Source organism: Rousettus aegyptiacus, unplaced genomic scaffold, assembly GCF_014176215.1.
Source record: "Rousettus aegyptiacus isolate mRouAeg1 unplaced genomic scaffold, mRouAeg1.p scaffold_m13_p_1, whole genome shotgun sequence".
NCBI classification, from domain to species: domain Eukaryota; kingdom Metazoa; phylum Chordata; class Mammalia; order Chiroptera; family Pteropodidae; genus Rousettus; species Rousettus aegyptiacus.
Window position 1 is genome coordinate 14,803,937 of NW_023416284.1, and position 13,317 is coordinate 14,817,253.

At 50.2% G+C, this 13,317-nt stretch overlaps 1 protein-coding gene across 1 annotated transcript in view; it reads left to right on the forward strand.

Annotated features, from left to right (window-relative positions):
- The first annotated feature begins 354 nt into the window (after positions 1-354).
- The window catches only part of GRHL3 (grainyhead like transcription factor 3), a 32,398-nt gene continuing 19,435 nt past the window's right edge, over positions 355-13,317 (forward strand). The window contains exons 1-2 of the mRNA XM_016126756.2: positions 355-454; positions 12,073-12,259. Of these exons, the coding sequence (XP_015982242.1) occupies positions 438-454; positions 12,073-12,259 (204 nt within the window). The 5' untranslated portion in view covers positions 355-437. The remainder of the gene's footprint in view (positions 455-12,072; positions 12,260-13,317) is intronic.

Genomic DNA, 13,317 nt, shown 5'->3' on the forward strand with positions numbered 1-13,317 from the left:
GCTAGAAACAGGAACTGAGATTTCTTTCAGCCAAGTATCTGTTTGTCCCTGTACTTTTCCTCTATCTTCTTTCCAACATTTTTTTCTCCCTTTCTCCTCCCTCATCTCCACCCCCCACCCCCTCACGAAGGAAGGAATTGGCCAGTCCCACCCAGCCGGCCCCCTGGCTCCGCCCCCAACGCGGCAGGCCAAGAGTTAACAGCTGCACCTGTTGAGGTATACCTGCTGTCGCCGGCACCTGTACCTGTAGCCAATCAGCACCAGTGCTGCCGGGAACCTACCTGTCAGCAAAATCTCGACACTCAAACCTCACCATAAATCAAACACTTCCCTGGGCAGGGAATGTCTGTGTCAGGCAAGAATTAGAGACAAGAGCCGTCAGCAGAGCCTCAGTGCCCGTGCCTGTCGTTGGAGCCCGGGAGCCTGGGAGCAGGAAGATGTCGAATGAACTTGAGTGAGTAAACATCGGTGGATGCCTGGCGCTCTCCGAGCGTGGAGGCTGGATGGGGTTTCCTGAAGGGGGAAGAGCAGGGAGGCCGGCGCCAGGATTCACAGAGCAATTTGTAAGGGTAAATGAATGGGCTGACGATCTCACTTTGGCGTGTAGAGGCAAGCACGGTCTCAAGCGAGAGCTGAGTGTTTCCCTGGGAAAATAGGTTTTTTTTTTTTTTTTTTTTCTTTCTCTCTCTGCTGAGCAGTTTCGAGCCAGGTAGGGAAACACAGGGCTGAAACCATGAAGGCTTTTGACAACACTTTCCGAGACTCTGAAGGGGCCTTGGAAATCAGAGATAGCCCCAATCCCATCGAGGCTTTTTACTTCTTGCCAAAAGGAACTTCTCCAAGGTGGTTCTAAGAGCTGTCTTAGGCAGAGAGCTGGATTTCTCTCAAGGGACTTGTTGGGTTGGAACAGTCGCAGATGAGAAGGTTATGGTGTGGTGGCTAAGCGTATGTCCCTCTGTAGTCTGCTCAACCTAGGTCCAAATCCAGACTCGTTTCTCACGGGCTGTGTGATCTTGGACAAGTCATTCGACTTATCTGAGCTTCAGTTTGCTCATCTGGAAAATGGGTACAAGAATGCTTCGTGGGATTCTTAAGAGAGTTCAGTGTAGTAAAGGCTGTAAAATGCTTAGCACAGAGCCAAGGTCTGAAGACGCAGTCAGTAAAACGTGGTTGGTTTTATTCGGAGGTAGTTCTAAGGCTGAGGAGGCTGAGATGTGGTTTTCAGTGAGGTCATCTGTATTGCCTAGCAGGATCCAGGTGCCTTCCTGCCCACATCTGGAGTTCAGAATCCCCCCTGGCTGATGCTGACCTTCACCATCACCACCCACTTGGGGTCTGGACCTCAGAGAAGGCAAAATAAGGCTGAGATTCTGGGCTGCTTTAGCCTGGCATCGGGGAGCTGGCGGAAGCCAGGCTTCTAAAACAGACTCTTCTCTTTTTGCCACCCTCAGAGGTGAGTGGGCAGAGACAAGTTCTGACCAATCTTTTTTTCCTAGCGACTCCTCAAGAGTTTGTTTTAAAAACCTTAAGACCTGAGAGCAGAGTAGTTGCTGGGTCCTGCCCGCAGACAGGGTTCCGTGTTATCGGCTAGTTCTTGGGTTCTCCTAGGTTAGCTAACTATGTACATAGTACAAATACTAGGCATCGGGTTTCTCTTGAATGAATTCCCCGGGGTTGGCAATGTGTTGACAACTGGAATAAGATCAGGGCCACTGGAACCAATACCCGGGTTCAAATCCCAACTCTGCCACTGCTTAACTGTGTGACCTTAGGCAAGTCACTTCACCTGAGTCTGCTTTCTCTCCTGTAAACTGTGGCCATAGTGGTACCCACCTCATGGAGTTATTGGGGGAATCCACCAACTTTAGAAAAGTGATTGGCTTAATACCTGGGAAGGAATAATACTCATGGTACTTCATATACAGATAACCACTCAACGAGAGTTTCTGAACCTCTTGCTTTCTATTTTTCCACACTTTGTAAAAAAAACAAATGTGCGTGTCCATCCCACTTAGATCTGCTGCTTAAAACTGCAGAGGCTGCAGACAGAATCTGGTCATTGGTGCCCCTTAGGGAGTAAGTGTCCTGAAGCTGGGTTACTTGAACAGAAAGGTTTCCTGCTTTTCTCCTTAAAGATTTGGGTTTGAAGTCAGATCGGCTGACAGTTGAGGCTTCTCCATTTGGGGTGGGGTGAGGGGACCCGGTGCCTGCCGAGTAATTGCAGGCCAACTCTGAAGCCATCATTGAGATTACAATGACAGAGCCTTAGTGCCTGGGGGCTCAGCTGCTCTTATTGATGGGGGGGAGGGAGGGGGGAGGGGTCAGGGCATCAAGTGCTTGGCTTGCAAATTTTGAGCTGCTGCTGCTGCTGCTGCTGCGGAGGCTGCTGTTGCTTCTACCGAGGCCACATTCTTGCTGCCTCATTCCCCTAAAATGTGCCAAGTGAAGAGGTCTGGTCTAGGGTTCATCTTGAGCTCCCATAGAAAGCAGGACTTGCATATGACTGTATATTCTGCCGCTTACCAACTGCAGGATCCTGGTGCATTTGTTCTCATTCCTGACCCTCAGCTTCCTCTCCTGTCTAATAGGGACTATAAACACCTCCTGGTAGGGAAACAGTGAGCGCCCATATGTAGACCATTCGATCCACAGTAGGAGCTCCGTAAACGTGATCCTGATGACTAGGCCTCTGGTTGGAAGGCATACTCTGAAGGCCGGGTCCTGAGGAGTGTGGAGGCCAAAGCCGTGTTGTTAGAACCCAGCTCCAGGCAGCTGGCGGGTGGAGACAGGGGCCTTTCATGTGGTTGGGCTGAGACTGCTGGGAAGCGTCTACCAGCCTCCAGGCCTCCGCAAACCTCAGCTGGCAGCCCGTGGCCTTCAGCAGCCTGGGGGATAGAGCAGGTAGGAAGGGACCCTGGGGCGGCGGGGGCACCTTCCTCTGCCTATTGGGGCTACTGGAGGGGCGACAGGCCTGTAGCCTCAGCCGGGGTCTCAGCCAGGCTGCCTTGGGGCCCTCCGCGTCCTCTAAGAGTTTTGCGGAGTGCGCCTGCGCCATCTCATCCCTCCGCTCAAGGAAGTGAGGTTACTGAGATTACGTGATCAGCACATAGTAGGTCTATCGAATAGAGGGGAGAGAGAGGGAAGAGAGTGAGGCCCACCAGGATTTCCCTCTGCAGCCTCACTTGGTTCTCAGTCTGGGCCCCCACCCGTTGTCTGGAATCTTCTCCAAAGTCTTGGAGAGACGCGACTGGGAGAGGGACAAGAAACGCCCCAGTCAGCGACTGCGGGCCTCCGGCCACGACTCCATCTGATTTCCAGGAGTGCCAGGCTCCAGACTGCCTGGAGCACTGAAAGAGTTAACCAGGAACGCCTCCCCGCTGTGGTTTTGTGGTCGAAACCATGATTGCCAGGAGCAAATTTTTGTCGTGCACAAGGTGTGTTATTAAAAGTCGGAGTTAGCTGGTGGTGAATGAAAAGTTAAAAGCCCTCATTAAGCCCTGCTGTAAAACAGGCGGACTGGGCAGAGGCTGAGACAACCCTAACGGCGGTGGCGACTGGCGACCCGCGGCGGTGGCGACCCGCGGGGCGCAGGACACTCCTGAGCTTCTGCCACTCGACTGGCTGCTCTCCCGCAGTGAGGGCCAAGAGGGTCTTCAGGGTGAGACAGAGAAAAGAGGCAGGCAGGAAGGGGTGCAGGGCTGAAGCACAATTAGCATACTTGAAGCTCTCCCTTGGTTAAAAATAACAGTCAAGCATTTACTGAGCGCTGACTCCACAGCAGCCAACAGTTGTCCTGGGCTTGATAAACACACAATCTCCCTTAATCCTCCCAATAATCCAATGAGGGATGAGGAGTGTTAAGGCAATTGTGCAGAGAAGGGGACCTAGGCATGCCTCAGGCTTGCCCAGGCTCTCACAGAAGAGCTGAGATCTTAATGAGATACTCACCGAGGGGCCAAGAGATGCTCCACAACAATATGCCACCCTGCTTCCTACCTGGGCAGGAATTGAGAAAAGGGGACATAGGCCAGACTGCGGAGAGTGGTTATCTCTGAGTGGAGGAATGCAGGTGAATTCTAGTCTCTACTCCCAGTTTTTCTGTATGTTCCACATTTTACACGATGTGTTTTACAAACTTACGTTACTTTTTAAATGAGGAAGGGAGGGGAGGAGAGGGAGTAATTTTAAAAAGAGTATTATTGTTTCACCTAAAAACTATTCTTAAAGTGTGGTCCCTGGACCAGCACTAGCAGCAGCAGCAGCATTATCATCATCATCATCATCATCATCATCATCATCATCATCATCATCACCACCACTTGGGAACTTATTAGAAATGCAAATTACCAGCCCCTCCCTAGACCAACTGAATCAGAAACTCTGGGGGTAGGGCTCAGCAATATGTGTTTTAACAGGCCCTCCAGGTGATTCTGATGCATGTTCAAGTTTAAGAACCATTGGCCTAGAAGTTCCCGCAGAGAGGATCAGAAGGCAAGAGTTTCCCAGATCTCCCTCTGACCTGCAGGATAGCTGCTGAGTCAGTGGACCGCGAGCTTCGCTGCTGTGTTTGAGCCTGGCTCTGCCACTTACAGACTGGGTGACTTTTGGATGAGCTCCTGAACCTCTCAAAATGTTAGTTTCTGCACGTGTAAAATAGTGGTAACGACTCCCACCTCCCACGGGCTGGTACGAGGATGAAAAGGCACAGGGCCTGACACTGTTAAAAACCTATTCCTTTCTCTTCTTTCTCTTCCCTCCTCTCTCTGGGATTCAGCGTTCTCATTTGTAAAATGGAGCAAATCATCTTGATTGGATGGCTCCCTCTCTCTATTCCTTTAGCTTCCTAAAAAGGTCGGAGCAACTGACCTAGTGAAGCTTCCGAGGGGAAGTTATCTCACTAATATTTGGCGTGATTTCACTGAGCCTTCCTAGGAGCTTAGCAGGAATTGAGAACTTTTGAGAGCAGGAACTGTGGTATATACCTTTGTGTCCTAGTACCCAGCACAGCCCCCGTTGTACAGTGACCCTCAGTGAGTGTTTGTGGGGTGAATCAGTGAGTGAACGAATGAAAGGATATGGATATGGCATGCTGGGTTTAGAGGTGGGTTTCAGCTTCTTTCGCAGCTTAATTAAACAATAGAGAAAAAAATAATTTGACAGGAAACCAAGAGGAGAATAGAGCATGAAAGAAAAATTCCCATAGGGGGAAAAAAAAAGTGATTTTCAAGGGAAAGTGAGTTTCTGGTATAATTAGAAAATGGCACATAATTAATTTACATGCAACTAAAAACATCGGCTGGAGCCTGACTGCCCTCAACTTGCCCACCTGGATCCCAGTGATGACGAAGCTGGCAGTGCTTGGCCCTCTTATCTGGGAATCTCCAAGCATTGGGTCTCCTGCCTAGGAAGAGACGTCCTATTTACAGATGGGAGAAAGTGAGGCTGTGAGTTTTCATGCAATTTCCTGGGGGCTAACCCCACAAAATGAGTATTAGTAATAATAATAATAGTTCACGTTATTATGTGCTAGCACTATGCTGATTACCTTACTGCATTATCTCATTGCATTTTCTGACAGTAATACCTCATAGAGTTGTTGTGAAGATTAAATAAAACAATGACTAGAAATCGTTGAGCCAGCACCTGGCACCTGTAAGCCCTCAAAGAACAGTAGTTGTCATAATAATTCTGTGAGGTTAGTACTCCCAACTTCCCCCATTTTACAGGTAGGGAAAAAAAAAACTGAGGCAAAAAAAGATCAAGCTGCACAAAGTCACACAGCTAAAGTAGCAGAGCTGTGTCGCTCTTGGGCCCATCCCATAACCATGAGTTCATTCCCCCTCATTCAAACTGGAGTCGCTGGATAGCCATCCCCTCTGCTCCTACGTTTCCCCACTGAAGCCCCCAAATGAGCCTCCAGCACGTGACAAGGCACATTTCACAACCTGTGCATCCAGAAACCAGATGGGAACACCCTGCATGGGGCTGACTGAAAAATGAATCCTCCGTGAGCATTGTGGCAGGGCCTCCCTCTGGGTAACTAACTGGCGAGCGTGATTGATCACTACTAATGAGGCTGGGTGGCTCACGACAGGGTTTGGCAAGTCATTGGGTGTATCTGGGTGTCGACACCCAGCTGAGGCGGCCCCTGGAACTCTCCCTCCTCAGGCTAGAGAACAGTGGGACCCAGCTTGCTGGATCCGCCCTGTGATAGGCACCTCCTTTGCTGGGGCTTGAGGCTGCCCCCTTGATGGTGAATTCTCTTCCCTCATCTGCAAAATTAAGAGTCCTTATTTTTCTGTCTCTGAATCACTGAGATGCCTTTGAGATAGGGCTGTGATTGAACTAAGTACTAGATAGGAAGCTAAGAGACAGTGAGTCCCAATCCTGTTATATGCTGTCTGTCCTTAGGCAAGTCACACTTCTCTGAGAGGAGATTTCTAAGGTCTCTTAGCCCCTAAATAGCTAGGATTCTAACAAAAGGAAAGAAACCGAAAGCCTTCAACTAAGGGCTGAGACACATTTACTTAGTCGCATTGGGAGTTTTAAGTGTCTCAGCCAGAAGGCAGTGGGCATTTAGAGTCCAAAGGGACCTGTTGGGATGAAACTCCACTTTATCACTCTAGGCTTCCTCCCATCCCGATGTCTAGAATGATGCGTGTTGGAGTCAGGAGGCTAGGAGTCCGACCGGGCATGGAGCAACTGGTGCCACGCCCTCCCGTGCTATGAGCCCAGAGTGAACTGCTGGGGAAGGGCCCTACCCACATGAGAGTCCCTGCCTGGGCAGTTTGCACACCTCGATCACAGGGTAGGGACAGGGGGCCTCGGGAAGTGAGACCTATCAGGTAGATGCCCAAGCTCCTGTCTCTTTGATCTTGTATCCAACTCTCTCCCAGAGAAGAAGCCAGACCAGGGAGGCTCTGAGGAAGCAGCCTTGTGAAGGTTCTTGATGCCGGAAGCTGGAGACCTCTGTTCCAGGCTTGATGCTATGAGATACCAGCTGGGTGGCCTTAAGCAAGACGGTGGCCCTCTCTGTAGTTCAGTTTTTCCTGCAATCAAATGGGGATAGTCATACCTTCCCTCCCTAACTTACAGGGGTGTTGCAGGATCGGAGGTGATGACAAATGTATGAGAAGCATGTTGAAAAATAAAACACGCTATGCAAATGTGAGGGATTATCAAATCTTGGATTTGATTTCCTGCTCAGTGGGCCGGCCTTCCTTGAAACAAGACAACATATGTAAAGCACCTGGCTCACATCTGGCACACAGTAGGCGGACAAGCTCTAAGAGCCGTCCCGGGTCTAGGCCTCTGATCTGGGCTTCCCTCTCATCTGGAAGGTCCAAGGTCCCCGCCACCCACCTTTATGTCCCCTGTCCCACTCTTGCCTGTTTCGCAACTGACGTCCAGTCACTCCTCAGAGTTCAGGGAGTCAGAAGTCTCCCTACTTCTTTTCCTTCACGGCTTTCTTTCCCTGTCAGATATCAGCTGTTGGTCTGTTTTCATGGTCGCGTCTGTCTTGCTTCTGCTAAAATGCCACTATTTGACAGCAGAAATGGCTTTATGTGTCTCGTTCACGTAGGATGAGGCCTGGCACGTAGTAGGAACTTGATAAATATTTGTTAAAATGAGGGGTGGATGCTACCCAGATTTATCGATGTTTTTCCTCTCTTCTACATCCCTTCTTGGAAACTCGTGATTTTGTGGGAAAGTGACTAGACCCAGAGTGAGTTACCAGGCCAGATCGTCGTAACTCATTGGTCAGTCTCCTGGAACAAGTCACCTAACGTCTCTGTTGTTTATTTCCTGGTCTGTAAAGTCGAGATAATAACACATCGTGTATGTTGGGAGGCTCCACAAGATGATGAATGTGAAAGTCAAGGCAAGGGGTTATTACATGTCTCTTTTGTTTTTCACACAGAACCTAGTCACGGACAGGAGACTTGGGGAGGATGTTAATTTAAGAACCTCAGGCAGAGTCTCCCCTTTACTCTCATTTGGGGATTCTGAGATGATGATGGTTATGATGATGATGATGATGGTGATGATGGCTATTATTTACTGAGCAATTATTCTCTGGGAGGCTCTAGGCTAAGCACATTTCCTACATTAATGTACATAATTCCCCTAACGACCCGTGAAATTAAGCCCCGCTCTAAAGTAGCCAGTCCTGGTGACTCCATCACATGACTGTGTTCTAATTTTCTTCACAGCACTTATCACTGACTAAAATTAACTTATTTACCTACTTGTTATGGTCTGTCTTCCCCAATTAGACTGTAAGTTCCGTGGGAGCAGAGCTTTATCTGTCTCGTTCTTGGCTGATTCCCCAGTGCCTGACTGGCACACAGAAGAGACTCAATAGACTCATTTAACAGATGAAAAAATAGGCTCAAAGGAGCTCAGTGCCTTACGCAAGGACGCACGGTTACTCGGGTCTGTCAGGCGATGGCTCTGGTGCTACTTCCTGTCGTGGTGCTGTAGGTTCTTCTGTGCTGTGCCCTGGTGGAGAGGTGACGTCAAGAAGGTCGCCCAGGGCCAGGTGTCCTCCTGTCTCCTCCACCCCTTACGCCTTTACCTTCTGATGGCTGAGCATGTCCGCCTGGGACGGGGCCACCAACAGAGAGCTTGTGGAGGCCCCGGCGAAGATGCCCACATAGGGTGGGAGTCGCCTGGTTTCCCCTCTTTGTTCTGGCTGTGGCACCCATGAGTAGGGCTCACTCCTTCTTGGAACCCTTTCCATATCTCTAACCCACTGAGCCCTCAACCCTCAACTCCAATCCTTAAGAGAACGGGGAGCCAAAAGTTCTTGGATTTCAGGATTTGGCACCTAAGTCAATGGTAACTTTATCCATGGTCAAGATTTTCTAAAAGCCAGTGCTTAGTCTTGGAACATAAAGTTGGTTGGCAGCGTGAGCAGGCATTGGGACCAGGACACTACATAGCTCCCGGTTCCCGGCCAGAAACTCTTTCAGTCATCTTGGCTTCTCATTCAGTCCCTCCTGCCTTGTGTGGGTGGGAAACCTCCCCTCGTCTTGCAGCAGAGGGTTGGTTCGATGTATTCCAGAGGACGGGAATTTCCAGATTAGGAAAGACATCTAGAGAGGAGACCAGTGTGGGGCTAAGCACTGCATCTTGAAGTCCAGCAGGGCCAGGTTCGCATTAACCTCCACCACTTACTAGCTGAATGGCCTATTACCTGATTCGTAATATTACGTGCTCAGGTCTCTGTTTCCCTAATACCAACATTTCAGAGCTATTGTGTAGAGCAGACGAGATGACGCAGGACAACAGTTGGCACGCTGGCTGCTTATGGTAAATGCTTGAGACGTGGCAGCTGCTGGGCAGCAAGGAATCAGACTTCGGGATTCGAACACAGAGAACTGGGGACCCTCGAAGCCCAGAAAAGTGTTCCAGGCGAACAGCAAACTGTCTGTTCTTTTGTTTTTGATGTGACTTTTTCGATATCTCCTAAAATTTAATTTTTAAATAAAGCAGGACAACTGATAGCTCATCAAAGCTGACAATGGTCAGCAAAATGGGGCTCTAGGCACAGACCTGCCACTGACTTGCAAGGTGACCATGTCTTGTACCACTTCGTAACCCCTTGATGTCTGGCTCCAAGCCAGGCTTGGAGCATAAACACGGCTCACATGTATTAAGCACTTGTTACGTGCCAGGGACAATTCTAAGCATTTTTCATGCGATGCAGTCAGTCCTTACAATCCTACATGATGGGTGCTTTTATTAGACTCATTTTGCCAACGAGGAGCACTGCTAAGCACTGGGAGTCCCAGCTGACCGAGCAGGTGGGGTCTACCCCAGGCTTTTCCCAGTTTCTCTCATGCCCCCTTAGTTTGGGAGTGTCCTTTCGCCTGGGGCTGGGAGGGGTGGGGACAGCCACCCTGGGTTTGCTCTGTAAGTTCCTCTAACCCCAGGCCCAGGAGGCACCTAGGAGGGGCCTCTTCTCCTCTCTCCGTCTTGAAGCCCTTGATTTATTGCAGCAGAAACTCGAGGTGTGCCTCCCTCCCCTCTCCGTGCCCCTGGAGCAGGAAGGTTTCTGTCATTTCTCTTTTCTGTGTGACAGCTCCCTCTCCCTCCCTGCCTCCCAGAGCCCAGTGCCCCGAACTCTGGGGCCCAGTGGGAAGGGAGACACTATGCCCTGGATGAAGCCGCTGGGAGAGCTGCCGCCCATGGCTGCCTGGGTGTGTCCTGGCTGCTGCTCCCACCTGTGTCTGAGAAGGTAGGCCTGAGCTGCGGGGGCAGCAGGAAGGCACTTCCTGTGACATGATTTGCCCACTGCCCAGTCTGCCACAGCTCCCGAAGTTCTACCACTAATGCGTTTTCCTGCTGTGGTGAGGATTGTCTTTCTGAATCACAGTAAAGTGGGAAGTATGCGGCTTTGGTACTAGACAAGCTTGGAATTAAATCCGGGTTGTGTCATGGACTAGCTCGGTCCTCCTGAGCATTTTCTTATCCTCTCCAAGTCTCAGGTTTCTTCATCTATAAAATGAAGCAAATGTCCTTACCTGGTAGTGTTCTTGGAAGGAGCAGAGGTAATGAATGGAGAGCGTTCATTCATATTCGGTAAATGGCAGCCAGCATTGTTCTCATGTTCCTAACCTGAGTGAGTCGGTCAGGTTCACCTGGAAAAGAGGGCATCTGGGTACCAAGTGCCCACGTCATCCCTAGGGCTCTTTTCCCAGCTTGACCCTCCCCATCTTCCCACTTACCACCATCCTTCATATACTCTTTGCTCAGAACTTTCCCACCTCTGTGCCTGGGCTCACAAATAAGAGTATGGTCTAGACAAGCGGTTCTCGAGGTGTGGTCCCCAGACTACCAGCATCAGCATCACCAGGGAACTTGTTAGAAATGCAAATTCTCAGCCACCCCAAACCTAGTGAATCAGAAACTCTAAGTGTGGCACCCAGAGATCTGTGTTTTAACAAGCCTTCCAGGTCATTCTGCTGCAGCTTAAAGCCTGAGAACACTGTTCTGTATTGCAGCGTCATCCGGATGGAGCCTGAACCCCCTCTGGGCCTGGAGCTCGGGCAACTGCTTTAACTTCTCTGAGCTCCAGTTTCCTCACCTGTAAAATAGGAATAATTGTAGTATCTGCCTTATAAGGTTGTTATGAGGATTAAATGAGACAGTCCATGAAAAGTGCTTCGCTCAGTGTCTAAAACATGGTTAGTGCTCTAAAAAGATTAGGTATTATTTTTATCATTGTCATTATTATACTGTATTATGCCCCTATCCCTGTCCACCACCCGCCAAACATTTCTGAGTGATATAATCCTCAATGCTGAGTGTCCCCAACTGAAACGGTTGCCTCCTCCAAAAAAAAGCCTTTCCTCATCTCTTTCCTTTGAGCCCATGTGCCTTGGGCCAGTCGCCTTGAGTTTGTCCAGGTTCTCAGCACAGGGCCCAGTTCCTGCTTGCCTTGGTAGCATTCCACTCCAGTTCCTGGCGTCTGAGCAGCTGCTCGGGCACTCTGCGACCCACGTTGGTCTGCAATGCTATTTCCCAGGACCAGGTTCCACCCAGGGGTTTCCTCGCCCTGCCTTCTCCCTTGGCCAACTCTGTGCCTCTCTCCCTGACTCAAAATGATCTCCAACTTTCTATGTCTTTCACGGTCTTGAGGAAAACTTCAGAAAAACTCACGCCGGGTTGTCTGGGGATTTTATTCTTTGTGTTTGTCATTGTTATTTCCCATCCTTGTTCCACTAATTCCCCTTGAAGATGTCTGTACTATGGAAGGATTTTATCGAATCCTCTCTGAATCCTCGCAAGGTTGAGATTGTGGTTCTCATGCTGTGGATGAGGGAAATGAGGTCCCAGTTCCTCAGCTTCTCCACGGCCACTTTCGGTATTGACCCAAAGCATCTGGCTCCAGAGTTTGGGTGCATTCCGCTGCTCCCAAGCTGCTGGCTCAAGGCGCTAGAAGAAGCAGTTTCAAGTGTTCAAGGCTGGTTACTCTCTGAATTCCTGGGCATTGGCCTGGGCCTGGCCATTCACGGACTTTTCCCTGGGACAGCCTGACATTGACCCTCCTTGCTTGCCTTCCAGTTTCAGGTCTGTGAGGCTACTCAGGAATGACTCAGTCAACTTCCAGAAGTTCCCCTACACTAGTGAGGACGAGGCCTGGAAGACCTACCTGGAAAACCCCTTGACAGCTGCCACGAAGGCCATGATGAGAGTCAACGGGGACGATGACAGTGTCGCAGCCCTGAGCTTCCTCTACGATTACTACATGGTACGTTTGCCACCTCCGGGCAGGCCCCCCTCTGACCGAATGCGTGTCTTCGCTTTCAAGGCTGCATGGCTCCGCAGCCCATCCTAGCCACTCCCAGCCCACCGTGTTCATTCTCGTCGCGGGGCTTTTGCACCTGCTGTTCCCCAGGCCAAACCCTACTCTCAGCTTTGGGCTTCAGCTTCAATGTCACCCTCATCCGTTCACTGAGGCGGGAGTAGGCTGTCTTGGGTCTCCCATTCTATGGCTCCTCGGGGCACCCTCAGTAACTGCCATCATCGTCGTCAACTCTGTCTTTAGAAACTTGCTATTTGTGCCTTTATTTCTCCATCTCCCCCATGAGACTGAGCTCCTGGTGGGTGGAAACCATGTCACGATCATTACTGAGTCCCCGGCACCCAGGCTGCCTGCCACGCAGTGCTCATAACAAACATGTGGATTGAATGGATCAATGTCTCTGCCACACTCACCCCATCACAGCAACACCACAACCTGTCATCTACTTCCTGCCCCTGCCCCTTAGATCCTTTCAGGGGCTTCAGTTCTCATCCTGGAGTAGAGCAGTTGGTTACCTTCCCTAACCTCCTCGCCAGCAGACCCGATAGATCTGATAGCATTTGGCTCAGGCTGATGGAAAAGAAATTTGAATTGGCTGCCTCAGCTTGGGGACGTGGTGGGAGCCTGAATTCTAGTTTAAAAATCCTGGTTTAAATACCAGCCTAGGATTTACAGCTTAAGGTGGGACCATAAAATAAAATCCAGCACCATCTTTCCTAGGTAAGAAGCCATTCCCAGGGCCAAGATGGTGGGGTTAGGTCCTGAAGGTGACACCTGCAGTGACGTACAGTGTCCCGATGAGACACAGTCCCTTCCCACCCTCTGGATTCAGAGCAGCCCTATGGATAGTAAGGACACGGTCTAACGGTGCAGAAAGGGCACCAGGGTGGGAGCTTGAGACCTAGAACTGCGGCACAGTGGCAATGTGGCTCTAGGCAGTGTAGTCCTGAAGGTGATCACCTACTGTTTCTTCCTGTGCCAGATGCTTCACTTCCTATTCTCCC